At 41.4% G+C, this 19969-nt stretch overlaps 1 protein-coding gene across 2 annotated transcripts in view; it reads left to right on the forward strand.

Annotated features, from left to right (window-relative positions):
- Positions 1–19969, forward strand: part of grik2 (glutamate receptor, ionotropic, kainate 2) — a 323504-nt gene that overhangs the window by 178082 nt on the left and 125453 nt on the right. For both annotated transcript variants that reach the window (XM_026183896.2, XM_080308219.1), the window contains exons 7-8: positions 8886–9029; positions 18716–18823. In XM_026183896.2, the coding sequence (XP_026039681.1) occupies positions 8886–9029; positions 18716–18823 (252 nt within the window). The remainder of the gene's footprint in view (positions 1–8885; positions 9030–18715; positions 18824–19969) is intronic.

Consider the following 19969-nt stretch of genomic DNA (forward strand, 5'->3'; position numbering starts at 1 on the left):
AACCTCCTGTTCATATGTTTTTCGATCATCTGTGACTGAATTCATCAAAACAACAGAGTCCGATTTACTCACTGCGGTGATTAGTGTTGCTGCACCATGTTCAGCTGACCCCGCTGAGAGAGTTGAGGAGTAGTGTGATGATGATGGCATAATGGATGGTCAGAAGGTGGAGCAGCGACTGGCGGCAGGCAAACCATCCGCTGGTGCTGTGAATACCAGGTTGCAAGGGCTTCTAGGAGGGCAGCTGGACTCTCCCTGCATGGATTGCCCATGCCAAACAGTTCAAATCTGTGACTCGCTCTCAGATCCAAAATAATTTCTGGGAAACTGGGGAAACGCTGTGGATGATAGGAAAATATAAAAAAAAGACGAATTGTAAGTGTCTTTTGTACTTATCCGTGGCCTGGATTACACTCTGGCAATGATCCCACAATTGCGCGAGCATTTCCTCCTCCGTGGCGAAAACTGAGTCCACTGTGGCTGGATCGTTCTCTCAGGGAATGCGAGGAAAGTAGGACCCAAATGCAGGACTCTCGGTGAGGAATGCAGTGCGTTTATTTACAGTGCAATCACAACAAGATGCAGACTGAATCCCATGTGTGCTTCCGGTGAATGTGTGTCCCTGGTCCGTGTTTCCACTCTCTCTGTTACCAAATCCCGTGTGCTTGCTCTGTCTTCCCTTTTCTGCGATCCTGCAGGAAACCACAAAAGCAAAAGCAAAACAAAAGCACTTCCAAACATCTATGTTCACTGGGTAAACTGTAGGTTTCTCACACAGCGATCCAGCGTTGATGGGAGCTCAGCCACTCAGTTAAGAAGCTCCTGAGACGATGCTGATTAGCTGCAGGTTCCCTGCAGGCGGGAACACACTCGACAGCTCCGGAATCAGACAGAAACCAGGACACCAACATACATGTAAAAAGGGAAACTAGGGGCAACAGCACAATACATACACATGGCAGGTCATGCTGCAAAGACCGCCAACCCAAGATAAACCAGCAAATATAAAAAAGTCCATAACTATTGGGCAGGGATAGCTCAGTAGGTAGAGTGGTGGCCCCATGATTGGAAGATCAGGGGTTCGATTCCCCTGAACAGCTACCCTGAAATACCCCTGAGCGAGGTACTGTCCCTACACACTGCTCCCCGGGTGCCCAATGGCTGCCCACTGCGTCACTGAGTGAATGGATTAAATGCAGAGAGGAATTTCCCCACGGGGATCAATAAAGTACACTTTCTTTCTTTCTTTCTACTCATGAACCCTGGGTCCCCAGATCCAGGTCGTTGACAATCCTTGTAGTACCATATCACCCTATTAGAGCACTTCGCTCTCGCTCTGCAGGCCTACTTGTTGTTCCTAGAGTATTTAAAAGTAGAATGGGAGGCAGAGCCTTCAGTTTTCAGGCCCCTCTTCTGTGGAACCAGCTTCCAGTTTGGATTCAGGAGACAGACACTATCTCTACTTTTAAGATTAGGCTTCAAACTTTCCTTTTTGCTAAAGCATATAGTTAGGGCTGGACCAGGTGACCCTGACTCCTCCCTTAGTTATGCTGCAATAGATGTAGGCTGCTGGGGATTCCCATGATGCACTGTGTGTTTCTTCTTCACTCACTACCTCTCTGCACTGAATTACTGTCCTGTCTTCCTACCCCCACCCCAACCGGTCGCAGCAGATGGCCCCGCCCCTCCCTGAGCCTGGTTCTGCTGGACGTTTCTTCCTGTTAAAAGGGAGTTTTTTTCTTCTGTTTGTTGTCCGACAGTATGTGTGTGGCTTTCCTGGAAAATGGTTTCTTGTATTTTCTATAGTCATTAAATTGTTTAAAAGAACAGAAAAACATGCTTAGCTTGTGCGTATCTGCCATCCCAGTACGTTACCTGCTTGTAATTAAACAGTTTTGTCACATCTGTTTTGACTATAGATGCTGTTGATGATGTTTTGATTAAAGAGACCAAGACTAATTACATTTATATGACCCTCGTGAGTTTAATAAACTCCAGGAGTTGGTTAATCGTCTTTTGCTTAAGGAGTAATAAGCCTGTGACGTGTTACAATGTATTTATTTGTTTTGTTTTTTTCATGGACATGACCAAATGTGTTTGTTGAATCAGGACTCAAGCAGAGAAATGAACAGGTGACTGCCTGAATTTTCTTTCCATCATTCGTGCCCTGCATACAAATATTCATGACATATCAGTACAGCTTGTGTGTACAATGCTGAGAAAAGCAGAAATAGCTGATGGCTGTGAGTGACCTAGTCATGACTAAGGCCTCTGAGAGATTCCAAGAGTACAAAACATGCTCAATTTTTAATCCCTTCAAGTAGCTGGAAGCCGAGGCTGAAGAGTCACAGTGCAATGAGGGAGGGAGGCTACTAAGCTGCCTTGGATCATTAGTTGAGGGCTAAACTTTCCTCCTACACACACACAAACATAAACCCCTAAACCCAAGTTCTCTGTGCCGCTCCCAAGTGCACCCTTATATCTCAAGGTGTTTATGTTTCAATCACAAGAGCCACAGCAGTGTGACCACAGCGTTCTGCATGACTAGCAAAGCTGCAGCTCCAACAGCCGTCCCTCACTGCTTCAGGAATCAGTTTTTTTGTGGTATAACAAGTCTCAACTCTGGAAATTTGCTATTGGCTTTGTGTCCCTCTTTCTGTGAGGAACTTCAAAATAAATCCATCACTGTCCCCCGTGGAGAAATGTTAAGAAGGGATAGAATCGACCTCTGCCTGTTTTTTCCTATTGTTTGAACATCTGTCACATGCAATACGGCTTATACAGTTGTGATAGAACATTTTGCAACAATACATCTCATGGCTCTGTTCCAGTGTTACTTCAGAGAGTCTGTGGAAAGTATACGGAGTCTATGTATATATATGTGTATATATATACACATATATATACATATGTGTATATATATATATGTGTATATATATACACATATATATACACATATGTATATATATGTGTATATATATACATATGTGTATATATATATATATACACATATGTATATGTATATATATATATATATATACACATATGTGTATATATATATATATATGTATATATATATATATATATATATATATATATATATATATATATATATATCGATAGATAGACATATGTGTGTGTGTGTGTGTGTGTGTGTGTGTGTATGTGTGTGTGTGTTTGTTTATCTGAATGTGAATCTCTACTAAAACTTTAAGTGGCAATTATCAGGCCAGCAGTTTCAAACACTGTGGGGTATATGAGAAATACATGTGTGTAATTCTAACCATCACTTGAGTCTGGTCAGTGAGTCAGTGCGTTTATCCTTTGTTATGCCAGTTTTCCAAACCCTGTTATGGAACCTTTATTCTCAAGTTAGCTTCTCTTCCTCCCTGCAAGGGAGCATGCATTTACTGAGAGTAGGCTGCAAAAAGCTTCAGGAAGTTATCAGCCCATCCCCAGTGTGGGGAAAGCTGTTTCTTGCCATTTTGTTTCCATGGCAATGTTGATGAGCTGGTTGTTTAGTAGGGATGTGGGTTGGTGGCTTGGGGTGCAGGGAACCTTTGCAGCTTCCAAGTCCACCTGGGTATTTTAACAATTCATAAAAGTGTTGAAATCAATCTGAGCTTAGGAGATTTAATTAATCTTCCCGACTCTCAGAGTGAAAGAAAGAGAGCGGAAGAGATGGAATGAGAGAGGGAGAGACAGGTGGAAAAATAGACAGTGTAAGGTTTAACGCTCATATTGGCTGACACAAGGGAAAAGCAGCTTTTAAAGCATTTAGCTGTAATTTCATTCAGGAGTGACATAATTGATTTTAATGAGATGTTTATGGAGTGAAGTGCCGGTGTTGCTAAATCATTTGCAAGTCTGCCTGACGGGTACTTGTGAGGCTCGCACCAGGGAGAAGCAGAGAGGCACACAAACCTCTCCTGCCAGAACTCCTCCAGCAATTCTCAGCTCATCTTTTCTCTTTCCTGCACACCACTTAATGCATTTGGCTTCTTCTTATTTTAATTAAGAGCACATTTAAATTAAATACTTTTTTTATGACTTTGATTAGGCTTTTGTACAAGTTCACTTCTAGTCCTGCTGACTTCTCCTGTATATAGCATACACGGTGTAACTGACTGACAGGCTGTCACATTGCTATTATGAGTTCCCTCTGGGCCTGTGTGCTTTATAACAGAGAGAATAGATGGCATCATGACAGAGTGCAGCTCCTGCCCTCAACACTAAAAGGAACACTGCCTGCAATGAAAATGGCAGTGGAGCTGAATTCTTTCCATTCAAAAGCACAAAGTCGTGTTGACTAAAGTGCCCATTTAAAAAGGTACAGCCCACTGAACGGTCATTATGATCTCATATACACGAACAGTATCACTTCTCCACCCACTGGCAGGCTCTGTTGTTTTGGAATAAAAACAAATGTGTTTTTTAGGTAGCAGAGTGACGACGCCACCAGAGATTATTTAAATACATAATCTGAATCGTCCTTCATTTTTCAGTATTAGGACTGAAGGGTAGCACGCCTTCTGCATATCTGTGTATGTGTGGAGTTCTCCCTGTGAATGTCCGGGTTTCTTCTGGGCACTTTCTTCCTTAATATAAAAACATGCATGCTACATTAGCAGTGCTGTGTTCAAGGTACACAAAATATCAAAGTACATAGAGTATATTGCAGGAAGCCTGCAGTTACAGACAGAATATTATAAGGATGGGTCGGGTGTATCCTTCGTGGCCCACGATATCCCAGAATTCATAGCGCGTCCCAGCCAATTCCAGTTTTCAACAATGGCGGCCGCTACTAAGTTTTTAATATTGCTCTTATTAATCTTTCTGGGTCACAAAATAAACTTTAAATATATTTTCAGGCAAGAATGTAGCTGTGTAAACCTCAAATATCTGCTCGGTTTATCAAGATATCGCATATTTGCAAAAGTGCTCCGACATTTTCGGAGACGTCTGTTACCCACCAGCTCGATAGCTGACCAGGAGCTCGAGGGTCACTGGAGCCCCCGAGAACAGTGAACTCCCGGCACATTGTTCTCAAACCAACCCATTTGCTACTCAGGTTAAACATGATATATAAGTCACTTAGACAACCTAAAAATCTTATTGTTTGGCTTTTTCAGTGTTTTATTTGTTTGTATGTAAATCGGTTTGGCTGAGATTAAAGTTATTAGATTAGATTAGATAAAATTAAACTTTATTAATCCCCCGGGTGGGTTCCTCTGGGGTTTTCACACAGCTGAATAAACCTCCGGGCCACCCGACCTTCTGAGGACCTGGCCCACGTAGAGCAAAGGACAGGTCCTCAGGAGGATGCAGCCCATGAATTTGGACAGCCGTAATATACACAAATCATTGAATATCAGGATTCCAATCATTTCCATGACAACAGGTGTGAAAAACCAAGGACTGCTTCTACAAACAGGGTAAATGTTACAAGTGTTGAAACTGAAAAAAGCTAAATTATACTCATCAAACTATATGCATCAGAAAACAAAGAAATGATATAAAGTCGCTCTAGTAAATTTATGCTACATACATTCAGCAGCCACTTTACTGCATAGACCTGTTCAACTGCTCATAATCCTAAAATTTCTAATCAGCCATTCACATATCTTTCTTATAACTTTCTCCAGAACCAATCACTACAGACCCCAAACTTCATGTGGCCACCTGATGAGCTCAAGAACAGTGTGTAGAGAGCTTCATTGAATGGGTTTTCATGGATCAAGCCTTAAAGCGCAGTGGTGTAAAGACGCCACCACTGGACTGTAGTGCAGAGAGGAAACGTCCTCTGGTGTTACAAGTCTGACAATCCGGTGGCTTGGTGGTTGCCAGTAGAGCAGTACTGGTCTAACTGCATTGCAACGGTACAGTTTTGTGCAGGGGGGAATTTTGATGTGGGATTGTTTTTCAGGAGTTGAGCTTAGTTCCAGTGAACACAAACCTACAACCTGCATATGATTTTTATCTGTCCAGTCTGATATGCACTAATCTGAAGAAGTGCACATTTGGAGGGCAGAGAGGTCATCTGAATCATTTTACCACTCACACTGGAAAAACAAGTTGAAGTCATACATGTCACAGATTTTTACACATTTATTTATATGTGTACTCCTAAGTGCCAGTCCTAGGCCTGCATGAGTAAGTAGGATTGTGCCAAGAAGAGCATCGACATGGCCAAATAGCGCTGGTTAACAATGACCACCATGGGTTCTGTTGGCCTACAGGGTGCCAGTGCAAACTGTGCTACTGTTGGACGAAGACAGTGAAAGAAGAAAGGGAGAAGCCATGTTAGAAGGCAGAGGGAAAGTTCTAGAGTAGGGACTTTAAATTATTACATGTGGTAAAGGGAGAAACTCATGATCAAGAGGAGGAAGATAGATATACTGTGTGTGCAGGATACCAAGCACAATGACACTAGCACTAGTTCTGACATGATCTAGATTTCTTACCATGACAGGACACTTTGAATCCATTTCTGGTGTGAGATGGGTCATCTTGAACGAGGACTATGTCAATAGTGTTGTAGAGATGAAGACAGTGCCAGACAGACTCCTGAGACTCCAGCCTAAACTCAGAGGGGAGATGTTGAATGTTCTCAGTCCTTCAGGTTGGATAGCAAACGAGAAATTCTGGAGCAAGTTGGATGAGGTGGTAGAGAGTGGAGTGACCTCCTCCCCCACAGGATGGATAAGACTAGAAATGGTTTCAGCTTTAAAAGAACTTGGTATGGGTTAGAAAAAAACGATTGGTTTATGTTACAATGATTGCTGGTTCTTTTAAAACTCATTCTTGGTTGCCATAGTGACACATCGCTGCTTTGACAACCCGTGTGCTGCATACATAAAATATTTTCCTTAATAAAATGCATTTTTTTAAAAGTTCATGCTGTCGAAAAACAAGAAACCCCCGCAAATATGTTGCATTTCTTTGACTATCTCCCATTTGCTGTTAGACTGCACTGATTTAACGTGAAGCATTAGCAGTTCTGTAATCAGAGTGGATCATACTCATCCTGACTCTTCAGAAGAATAGTGTGTTAGAGTATGCTAACCCCCAGCACACAAGATCAACAGCCTCCATTGACACCTACACTAAAATAAATTCACACTCCCATTTGCCTCAACACCTTCTTCTAACACAGATTATTAGTACCTCACACTCCTCCAGGCACACACTCAAGCCAGTTTGCATTTTGAAAAGCTCACTGACTATCATTGATTTAAGTGCATCCCTGGACACTTCCTATGGATATGAATATAACTGCACACAGCCACACATGAACAAACAAAAACACACATGAAGTCTTAAGCTGCAGCACTGTGACGCTCAATCAGGGCTCAAATGTGGGAAAATAACAGGTTTGATAGGTTTGTTGTTGTTTTTTTTCCAGTAGGACAGAGCCTTCCCAAGCACCCTAGGGTATGATTTCTGTGCAACAACTGAGGAGAGCTGTTGTGATTGCTTTTCAATCAAGCGAGACAAACGTTAATTTAACCTCTTTTTTTCGCAAGGAGCTGCAGAATTATAGGCTTCATTTGTGAAGTGTGTATGACTGGCACTTTCTGATAGCTTCAGCAATGGTCTTCTATTTAGACCGACTGTCAAGAATTCAATGTAGGAATATACTGACAGAAATAAAGGTGGTAACGTCTTCCACGCACAGTCTGTGAATCTTTTGTCATATCACGCTTTTGTTTCTCGTTTGTTTCACTTGTCTCAATGGTTTGTTGTATCTGTATTAAATCAAATCACTGAACAAAAAGAGATTCTGTTAGTAACACCATGACAACACTACCCAAACCCTCAGTTACAGGCCTCACGTGCCTGATGTAAGTCAAACTCACAGGAGTTAGATTCCTGGTTTCAATATCCTCATCGGCTGCTGCCTTTGCACATGGATATTATCCAGCTTGCTCCCACAGTTCATCGACATGCTTGTTAGGTAAACTGCTGATTCTAAATTGTGGTGTACGAGCATGAGGCTGTCTCTCTGTGTTGGGCCAAAGCTTTAGGATGTGCCTTGCCTCTTGCGCTCTATGAGGTGCAATATGTTCCAGGCTGGCTACAATCATACACATTTAAAGGACAGCTGCTTACTCGGCGGCTGCTCAACTTTCTAACTTTAAAACAGAAATGTTGTTTGGCTTTCAGCCGTCATGTTCCCAACTGCTGGAGTCAGGTCCTGTCAGAGCTTAGATATGTGTAGGACTCTTCGTTTTTCCACTTCTTTACATAACTTATTTATTTTATATTATTCAAACTCCTTTTTTTTTAATTTTCCCCATATTTTTTATTTTGCAGACGACTCACATTTTCTTCATAACAACAGCTTAGTTGGATGTAAACACATAATAATTCATTACTCGGTTATTACTGGAAACCTCACCGGGTTTGTGTATCTCAAATTGTCTGCTTGTTGTGGCTTTTTTTTTTTTTTTGAGGTTCTGCTGAGTAGCAAGATTTAGAGTTGCGTTTAAATAATCTTTTTTTCAATGAAAATGAAAGATATATAGTGTATGTTCTCATGAACTTGGAAAACCTCGAGTTTGATTAAATATTCTTCTTTTATGTCAGATTTATTCCCATATTACTTTTTTGTTTCCCCTGTCAGAATATATTGCTTCTTGCAAGCTGCTTTCAGAAGTCTCTTATCAGTTCATAAGACACTGGCAGTAAAATATTCAGGGGCATGCCTATGGCATGAAATATGCAAATCTATACGTGAGCTTTGATGTGAGGCGTTGATTTGAGCGTCACAATATTGATATTTTCCTTACTTTGGACAAATCTTTGCTGGTGTTATGAGCTAATGTGTCATGTGCTGTATTCCCAGTTAATGATCGTTTCTCCCTCTTTGTCTTGGTTTGCAGACGGATGCTGCACTGATGTATGATGCTGTGCACGTGGTGGCCGTTGCTGTGCAGCAGTCTCAGCAGATCACTGTCAGCTCATTACAGTGCAACCGACACAAGCCCTGGCGTTTTGGAAACCGCTTCATGGCCCTCATCAAAGAGGTAGATGCTCGTCTACCTGCTCTTCATTCCATCGTCCTCCTTAATACACACAGCGCCTTCACACAGAAAACACACACTCTCAGGAAAGCTGACAGAAACAGCATGTAAATAAGGCTTAGGCAGTCGAGAAGAAAGGGAATATGAATAAATAGAAATTATTTATCCGTGTATTTATTTATATGGAAATCATTTTTCCTAGCGTCTGCACATGCTTACACCCCTGAGGAGGGCAGCCATATTGGGCCGGTTGTCTGAATTTCAGCATTAATCATCCAGGCAGAAACAAAGACACTGCATCATCTGAATTTCTGTTAATTGCTCCAGCAGTTTGCAGCATGGGTGAAGCCAGATGAACAATCTACAGCTTCCTGTCTGTGGAAAATATGCAGATTATCAGCCTATATTTAGGACTTGATAACTCTCTAATCTCCTGTAGTTTGCAGAGATCCTGACACTATTGAGCTGACAAACACATGAGAACCATGGATGTACTTTTATTCTTGCAATATTTACAATATTCTAACAAATGAATACAAAAAGTGCCTTGAAATAATTGAATTGACCTGAGTTGAACTAAGTATCCAGGTTCTAGTATGCTTTAGCATTTATGAAAACAGTGTTATCTGATGCACTGGCTTACATAAAAAAATTATTGGGATGTACACAGTCACAGGATTGTCACATAACACTATCCACAGAATCTTTGCTACATCTAATCTTTACAGAAGCATTCAGATGATAGTAACTACACAGTTGCAAGAAATGTATGAAATGTATACATAATTCCCATGATTGCACCACATATTTCATAACTTCAATAATATTAGTCATTGGTTTGGCATTCAGACCCTCAAGGCATTTTTGGTTTATTTTTTTAAACAGGACATCACATATTGAGTTATGGATTAAGAAACCCAGGACAATGGTTTCTTAATGACATCAGTGGGAGAGTTCTGAGGCAAAAACCAAAAACTCGAAAAAGCAGTGAAGCCAAACGTTTGTTTGACCTCAAGACTTCCAGTCCATACTCGGCACAGATGTTACTGTATACTATGCTGTCCACTTGGTAATGGCGTTCCATGTATGCCCTGCTTGCTGGCATCTTGCACCCTGCTGTTATGTGCTGGATTGTCTCAAGGTACTTGTAGTTGTCCTCAAGGTGGACAATGTTGCCTTCCGGTAGTACGATCCTCTCAGTTCTGACTACCTTCCCTCTCTTTGGTACCATCCGACTACACTTCTGCAGTCCAAATGACATTCCAGTGTGATTGCTGTATATCCCGGTGGTTTGGATCAGTGAATCAATGTCTCATTCAATCTTGGCATACAGCTTGATGTCTTTCATGTAGAGGAGGTGGCTGATGATTGCTCCATTCTGTAGTCGGTATCCACAGCCAGTCTCCTCAATAATCTCACTGGCCTTCTGTCAGCCATTTTGGGTGTTTCTCATCCATTAGCTGCTGGGTCATTTGTGCTGCCAGACGCTCGACGAGTGCAGTCAGCTTTTTTTGCAGTCAGCCAATCATGTCGAGGCCTGCTGCTGTCCAACTCTTCATACTGGAGACGTGTTCGTGGATTTCTGCCACAGTGATTCTTACTGGAACTTGTTCAGGGAGTCCCACAAAATTGAACCTAGACCATTGATCAACAACCACTGATCAATGACCATGAGTACCATTCGCAGAGAGTTGGGGAATGGCTGCAATCACAGCATTGTAAGATGGTGACAGATGTACCCTTAGGCCCCTCCTCCATTCAGAGATGGTCTTTCCCTTTTCATGTAAATGGCCTCCTTGACTCCGCCCTCAAACCAGCGTCCCTCCCTGTCCAGGATGTGAACATCCTCATCATTGAAAGAGTGTCCACTTGCCTGTAAGTGTAAATAGACTCCTGACACGTACGGGATCACTACAGGTTTTCTCTTAGGGAGCGGTTGTCCTTCTTCTCTCCTGGATCATCTGCAGCTTTCTTTTTAATCTGTGAACTTTATATTTCATTTTTTTAAACTGGAAAAAGTGTTGGGGTTTTAGGAGCTTTCTTTAGGAGCCTTTCTACTGATCTTATCTATTTCTGATTTTATCTGTTTTGATTTTATATACTGTTTGTTTGTTAAGCTTAAATTTCAAAACTTACATTAACTACTGATTTTATCTACTGTTCTGATTTTATCTGTTTTGATTTTATATACTGTTTTGTTTGTTTGTTTGTTTGTTAAGTGGGTTTAGAGCTCTGGGTAGCTCCCCAGCTGGGTCTAGACTGGGTCTAGAGAGTATTTTAAATTCAGGGAATTTAAAATAGAAAGTAGCTCGTCCACAGAAGGACTGGTAGCTCCCCTTACGATAAGGGTTCAGATCGCGCGAACAGGTGTGGGTTTAGAGCTCTGGGTAGCTCCCCAGCTGGGTCTAGAGAGTATTTTAAATTCAGGGAATTTATAATAGAAAGTAGCTCGTCCACAGAAGGACTGGTAGCTCCCCTTACGATAAGGGTTCAGATCGCGTGAACAGGTGTGAAATGTGTGTGTTTAGTTAGTTTGTTTGTTTGCTTGTTTTAATCAATTTTAAATCATGCTTTTTATTTGTTTTTGTTTCTAATGTCTCTGTAAAGCACTTTGAATCACCTTGTTGTTGAATTGTGCTATACAAATAAATTTGCCTTGCCTTGCCTTGCCTTGATGTTTCAGTGGAGCTACCAGGCCAGACTTTACACCTTTAAGTGTCCTTTCAGTGCAGGCCTTTTTATCTACCTCGCAAACTAACGGTAGCCATACTTACCATTGTTTCCCCCACTTTACCATCGCGTTTTCATCCTTTCGTCTATAAAAATAAAGTAATGTCCATATGCTCTACAGTGCACCAATTATATTATAAGACAGAGGAGAATACCACAGGCCTAAACCCTGCATGTCTGACAACAGGAGGTGTATCAGTCCTGTTTGCCATGTGGAGACAGCGTTTACACTGGAATCTGCCTTTGGTGGCTTTTTTGGAGCAAATGTGACATTCACTAGTAGAACTGACACACGAAACAAAACACTGACTAGACTACACAATAACTACAGCCTCCAAACGCACTAAATGTCACTAATGTCTCACATATGAAAACTCTCTTTCTTTCTTTCGCTCGCCCACTTTCTCTCACTGGCATCACTCCTAAAACCTCCCCCTCTTCCTAAACAACCAAATGCCACATGTTGCCATATCAATTTTTGATTGGTTGACATAGCAGAATTTAACACCAATAGGGAAAGGGTGTTTTTTCTTTTTTCACTCGGAAGCGGAGAGTGTTTGCTAGCGCTGTCCTTAGAAAATGCCGTTTTTACTGATTCTTCCCGCTGTAAACACCACTGTTTTGCTCAGAAAAAATGTTGTGTGTATTTTTTATCATAACTCTGGTTTTACTTGGCCTATTAGTGATGGGATTTCCGGCTCTTTTTAGAGATCCGGCTCTATCGGTTCGGCTCACTAAAAAGAGCCGGCTCTTTCGGCTCCGAACCGGCTCTTCAGGTTGTTTTGTTGCTTTAATTAATTTATTATTAACAATAATATAAAATTATGCACAAAAGGAATTACTAACATAAAAACAAGTGGTTTTATTTATATATGTTTATATATAAATATATGCGGTGGCCCCTAGAGACAAAACACGTACAAACTCCAAAACACATTTCTAGCATGAACTGAACTTCCAAAGCAGAGCTACTAGATCACTTAAATTACACAATTGAAAGCATGTGTGTATTGTTTGTGTATTTATACACAGGCACTCATATATATATTCAAATAATTTAAAAAAAAGTTCATTTACCTGTTATTACCACACACCAAATCCGGTCGTTGGTACTTGCTGGCTTGTGTAGCCACAAGATAACAAAGGCTCAACACTGCGCCCAGCATCCTGGAGCACTTCTGTTGTCTTTTGTACGTGTTTTGAGTTTTTATGTGCTTCTGAGTTTTTATATGCTTCTGAGTTTTTACGTGCTTCGGAGTTTGTACGTGTTTTGGAGTTTTTACGTGTTTTGGAGTTTGTACGTGTTTTGGAGTTTGTACATGCTTCAGAGTTCGTACGTGATTTGAAGTTTGTATGTGCTTTGTCTCTAGGGGCCACCGTAAATATACTTTTATTTATTCACTCCACATAAAATGTAAATAAATCATATAATACAAAAATCAACTATTCACATTTCAAGTTTTAACTATTTAAATTTTCAGCTTTTTCCTTTCACAAATTTAAAGTGAAAAGAACACAAAACACTGCAAACCACAACACAATTAAATATAAATTATAATATGAAAACTAAAAGAACATGCATATTCTCTGTCATATGGACCTGCATGAATAAACTTTCTCAATCCTTTATCATCTGCAACTGAAAATAGTTGTGGATGATTACTATACCTTTCTAATGTTGTTGTCCCTGCCTCTCTTTCTCTCTCTCTGGCTCTGTTCCTGTGCTACTGAGTGTAACTACCGCCCCTCCCCCCTCTGCCCAGCGTAAAGCACAAGGCTCGTGTGCAGAGTGAAGCGGGAAAAAAGTGCGAGAGAGAGGCTGAGAGAAAGAAAAAAAACAAAAAAAACCCACGTGACGGCTCGCGATAAGGAGCCGGCTCGCGTCGTTCACGTCAAAGAGCCGGCTCTAAGAGCCATTTCGTTCGCGAACGACCCATCACTATGGCCTATCAACACAATCTAAAAACTGGTTTATAGATTGAAGTCCGCACTTTCGACCCAAGTTGAAATGGAGATTCTGGGTTGCTGCATCTTGTAGCTGTGTCGTCTTAAATTGATCACGTGATTTCAACTTGCCGGCGCGTCTGTCAACCCCAGAGGGTTAACCTCTGGTGAGCACATACAGCACGATCCCCATACCAATCTCTTGTTCAGTCAGCATTCCAGAGATAGTCCTCCCTTCAGTTCAGTCTTAGTTTCATCAGTAGACCATCTGTTCTGTACAAGCAACCAACTTAAAAGGGGGAAAGTCAGTTCAAGGCAGAGCTCCATCTAAGCCTTACTTTTCTTCGCCACCACCAGCATCTTAGACTAGAGGACCCTGTCCTAAAGCCTATCACCACTGGGATTCCAATATGCCATGATGGCTCATTGCAGCCTATTTGCCAAATTCAATGGCCTTCTTTGGCCATTAGAAGACAGGGGCATTGGTACACTTTTATTTACAAAGCTATGCTTGGATTGCTGCCTCCTTATATTTGTACTTTGGTCACAAGGACAAATAGTGGTTCTTACTCCTTGCGTTCAAATGATCAGCTGCTGCTGTCTGTTCCCCTTGTCCACACAAAGTTGGGTAAGAAAGCCTTTGTGCACTCTGCGCCTTTTTCGTGGAACCTGTTACAGAAAGACTGGAAACTGACTGAACTGTTGTCTTTAAATGTTTTTAAAACTAAACTCAAAGGCCTACAGACTGCCTCAATAATGTGTAATTGTTTTGTGTAATTTTTTAACTTTGTTTGTTCGTATGTATTTGTTTGGAAATGTGCTGCCTCTTGGCCAGGACTCCCTTGAAAAAGAGGTTTTTGATCTCAACGGGACATTCCTGGTTAAATAAAGGTTAAATAAAAAAAAAAAATTCCTTTCTATATCTAAATTAATATGTCCAAGTCTTCCAAGAGATCTCTCCTATTATTGAAGTAGCATTTCCTACATTACTAGCATTGAATGTTCAAACAGCTTCTATGGAGTATGGTCTTTTATCAATTGAAATGAATAAAGTCACATTTTTTCCCAAGGAAGGCAGTACCATGAAGGAAAAATAAAAACTTCTCAGGAAACGCAGAATTCCTGAAAGCTCATAGACATAGAACAAGCCTAACACTCCATAACTCTCCTTCTTGATCAAATAGCCCTTAACCCAGCAGGGTATTTAAAAACTGGCGAATCATAAGTGATGATTGCCCAGATCTTGTTCTTCCCATCCAGCTGACTGTTCAGGACTTGCCTACTCTCTGCAGGTATTTGGTGACTTTGGTGGCTTTTCTAGCTGACTTGTCGTGGTTCCTAATTGGTTGTGGGATTCCCAGATACTTGTAGGTGTCCTCTATGTCAGCAATACTAATACAAAACCAGAAGGCAGTTCTAATCCTCAGTTCTAACTTCTTTTCCTCTCTTAGTTATCATCTGAGTACACTTCTCTAGCCCGAATGCCAATTTGATGTTGTTACTGTAGATCCTAGTGGTGTGGCGTGGATCAGGCCAAGGATAAGCCAGGACACCCAGATCTCCCTCTCCCTGTCCACCTCCTCAATCTCCTCAAGAGAATACCAAGATGTTCCCAAGCCAGCATGTCCTGGATCTGACCCAAGGCCTCCTCCCCTTTGGTAGGAGGAGCTCTTAGGAGGAGGCATCCTAGCCAGACACCTAAACCACCTAAATAGGCTACTATTTGTTGGAGAAATAACGGCTCTACTCTAAGCCCCTCCGAATGGCACAGCTTCTTATCCTATCTCTAAGACTGAGCGCTTAACCCCTTCAGCTGAATCTTTTTCTACTGCTTCATATAGGCTGCTTGTATCTGCTATCTCATTGTTTCAGTCACTACTTAAGTCATTTGACCATAGTTAACAGTAGGAACAAAGATCAACCAGTGAATCAACGCTTCACTCTTATGCTCAGGTTTTTGCATTAACAGAAAGCATGTAGTGTCAACATCACTGCAAACCCTACATAAGTCCATCTGCCAATACGCCGATCCACTCTCTTACTCCCAAATAAAATATTCAATAGCGAAATATGTTGTTTGCTATTGGTAAAAAAGATTTGGCAAGTTTTTAATGGGCACAAACCACATATTCAACTCTGCTGCGTAACCCACAGATGTATTTTCCTTACAAATGCGTTACCATTCAAGAGAAAACAAACAGGCTTTACAATGGTACAAGGCTTTTTCCCAAGAAGCATTGTTACAAGTGTGTAAAGGGGTTTCTGTAGCTAGGGAGTTAGAGCAGGTCATGTATTAATTGGAAGGCCAGTGGTTCAATCATTAGCTGCTCCTGCATGCAAAATATCCTTGGGCAAGATACTAAGCCCAAGATGCTCTCATACATTCATCGGAGTTTAAATGTGCAATAAGCCCCCGGTCTCAACGTCATTGCCTAAACGACTGTTGAAATTCCTTGTAGCATAATTTAGTCCTCAGATGGGGGCACCCTCGAATACCCTATCCAGTGACTTCAGAAAGGTTAGGTAAATTGAACCATTATTGTAAACGTACTGGTAAATGGACTCATTCTAACAGTTAGGTCCATAACTATTTGAACAGAGATGACATTTTTCTAATTTTGGATCTCTACATTACCACAATTAATTTTTCATGAAAAAACTCAGATGCAGTTGATGTACAGACTCTCAGCTATATTTCACTGGATTCAACAAAAATATTAATATAGGAACTAAAGCATTTTAAAACACTATTACTTAATTTCAGGGGCTCAAAAGTAATTGGTCTAAAATAAAAATAAAATAAAATTTTCATTTCTAATATTTGGTTGAAAACCCTTTGCTGGCAATGACAGCCTGAAGTCTTGAACTCATGGACATCACTAGATGGTTTGCAGGTCTCTGAAAACCTCAGACTTAGTTTGGCTGCATCTGTCTCATGTCGCATTACAACGCAAGTGTTCCAGTGCCACCGGCAGCCATGCAGGCCCAAGCCATCACACTTGCCTGCTGCATGTTTTACAGATGTGTGGTGTGCTTTAAATCACGAGCCCTCCCATGATTTCTCCATACTTTTTTCTTGCCATTATTCTGGTAGAGGTTGATGTTGGGTTCATCTGTCTCAAGAATATTTTTCCAGAACTATGCTGGCTTTTTTTAATTTTTATTTATTTATTTATTTTTAGCAAAGTCTGATCTCGGCTTTCTGTTCTTGAGGCTTATGAGTGTCTTGCACCTTGCAGCGAACCCTCTGTATTTACTTTCATGTAGTCTTCTCTTTATGGTAGACTTGTATATCTATACGCCTACCTTCTGGAGAGCATTGTTCACTTGGTTGGCTGCTGTGAAGAGGTTTCCCTTCACCTTGGAAATGATTCTGTGATCATCTACCGCTGTGACTTCCATGGTCATCTTTGCCTTTTTGCGTTGCTGAGTTCACAAGTGCTCTCTTTCTTAGGATGCACCAAACTGTAGAGTTTGCCACTCCTACTATTGTAGCAAATTCTTAGATGTGTTTTTGTTTTATTTCCGCAGTTTAAGGATGGCTTGTTTCACCTGCACGGAGAGCTCCTTTGACCACATTTTGTCTGTTCACAGCAAAATCTTCCAAATGCAAGCACCACACCTCAAATCAACTCCAGGCTTTTTATCTGCTTAATCGATAATGACATAACAAAGGAACTGCCCACACCTGCCCATGAAAGAGCATTTGAGACAGTTGTCCAATTACTGTTGCTCCCTTTATAAAGAAGATGACACATGTTGAGGAGCTGAAACTCCTAAACACGTCATCCAGTTTGAATGTGGATACCCTCAAATGAAAGCTGAGAGTCTGCACAGTAAGTCCATGTCCATTATTTAACATAACTGGAATATGTTTCAGTAAACAGAAAAAAAAAACAAAACTTGTGCCAGTGCCCAAATATATGGGCCTAACTGTACAGTGATTTTTCAGTGCTTCATTGGACCAAAGTATCCTAGTAAATGCTTCTTTGGGCTCCATCTGTCTGGTCCCCATTGGTTAAGGTCTGACTACCAGACACTCTCCCTAAAACCCTGCTTTGAGGGACAAGGCCCTGGTAACCCTGATACCAGGCAGAGTAACAATATCCCATGTTGTTATCTCCATAGGAGTATTGTGAAGTGCTACTCCTTTGTCACCCAGGACCAGTTTGCCTTGGGAGACCCTATCAAGGGCAAATACCCATGATCACATGCATCCTGGGATCACTGGGGCACACGGACCCCATCAACATGCTACGGTGGCAAGAGATGAATAATAAAAATGGATCCCAAATCTCCAAGCACTTCAAAGCCCTGGAGCCAAAACCAGTGACCATGACATTACCATTTGCTTGTTGCAGACTCTAAGTATGTTTTTTGTCAGTTTCAGTTATGAAGTTTTCTTCTATAAATAACTGTTTATTTCTGTGTGTTGCCTGATTCTATTAATTGTGTTATATTTATAGCACCATTTTTGACATACATATAATAATCTCCACTTGAGTAACATGTCCATATGTCTGTGAACAGCAGCGGTATCATCACGGAGGTACCAGACATTGAGTCAAAGGAGTATGACAAATGCTTTCATGCAGCTGAATGAGTAACTTCCAGATTTGTGACTCCCACTCATCTTACTAAAGATAGGCCTCGAAGTCCCTGATTTCCAGGTGGAGAAGTACTGTGATGACTTGCTGTGCCTGAGCAAAAGCCGTCTCTACTCTGAACCCCTTTCATGCTACATCTTATTCTATCACATCCCTAAACATCTGTAAAGATTGGGTAATTGCCTCCCCACTGTTATAAACGCAGTTACAAAGTCTGTGCAGGCACCTTGATGGCAGAAAAGAGTGTACAGAAAGGCTCTGTGGAAAAGGGAGAATAGAAAAACTGTCTATTCTGCTCAGTCTGCAGCTTCAACATCAAGAATATATTTAAAAGTTAAACAACAGACTTGATACTGTTGGTTGAATGTCTCCTCTTCTATTTTCTGTCTCTCTGCCTTTTCTCTTTAGGCTCACTGGGATGGCTTGACGGGGAGAATCACTTTCAACCGGACCAATGGCCTGAGAACAGACTTTGACCTTGATGTAATCAGTCTGAAGGAGGAGGGGCTTGAAAAGGTTCTGTGTCTTCAATATTTATGTGTTTGTGCACTTAGAGGTTCACCTTATATGACTGTATATGTGGCAATGGGATGATGAGATAACACACAAAATGAAAGGGTCAATGTAGCAGGGAACACACATGATCAAAATGCATATGAGTAATGTCTGTGTAGACCTTCACCTGTGCTCTTGGACCTATGACAGACATGCACAGCTTCATTTTGATTTGATAGTATAAGGCCCTCACCAGGTGTCATTGGCACTTTAATTTAAACTGTGTTGTTTATTGTAGACTGTCCTCTTTATCATGCTTCTCTAACACAGCCAGGTTACTGTCAATACCTTTGTTTTTAATTCTTCATTTCATTTTCATTTATAGAGGGTCAGTTCACAATGACAGTTGTCTCAGCTGCCAGTTGCAGGGTCGGAGACCATGAACAACAAAAATGACAAAACACAAAGTACAGGAGAGACTAGATCGAAGATAATGACATGCCACAGTGGAATATAGACACATGGGGAATTAAACGAGGGAAATCCTCAGTCCTAATGAGAACTTCGGCAGCATACCATACCTGAACCAATAGCAACACAAATACCTTGACCTTACCTCATCCTGCCCTAACTGTAGCCTTTATCAGAAAGAAGGGTTTCCAAAGCTACGGCCTCCCCAAACCTAACCTATTTGCCACTCTGCAACAAGCCCCTCAAGCATCGTAGCAAACAAGCTGTGCAGACACATAAGTCAGTACATGAGCAGAACAGAAATGCATTGAAAAGAACACCAAAGGTCAAAGACACCAGCTCCAGCCTCACAGAGCAGTACCAACAAGGCAGACCAACCTGTTCCAAAGTCCTGGTGCACCGCTCTATCAGTGCAACGGCTGAGTACAAGAAAGCCTAACTCAATGCCCCACACATGGATACTGGAGTGCCTGGCAATGTAAATGGCCTGTATTTGTATAGCGCTTTACTTAGTCCCTAAGGACCCCAAAGCGCTTTCCACTACATTCAGTCATTCACCCATTCGCACACACATTCGAACCACCGACCTTCTGACTAGTGGCTGACCTGCTCTGCCACCTGAGCTGTAAAGTAAAGGCTAATACTGAATACTTATATCATAAACTCAACGGGACTGTGGAAGATAACACTGAAGGA

Source organism: Astatotilapia calliptera, chromosome 11 (assembly GCF_964374335.1).
Source record: "Astatotilapia calliptera chromosome 11, fAstCal68.1, whole genome shotgun sequence".
Classification (NCBI taxonomy): Eukaryota; Metazoa; Chordata; class Actinopteri; order Cichliformes; family Cichlidae; genus Astatotilapia; species Astatotilapia calliptera.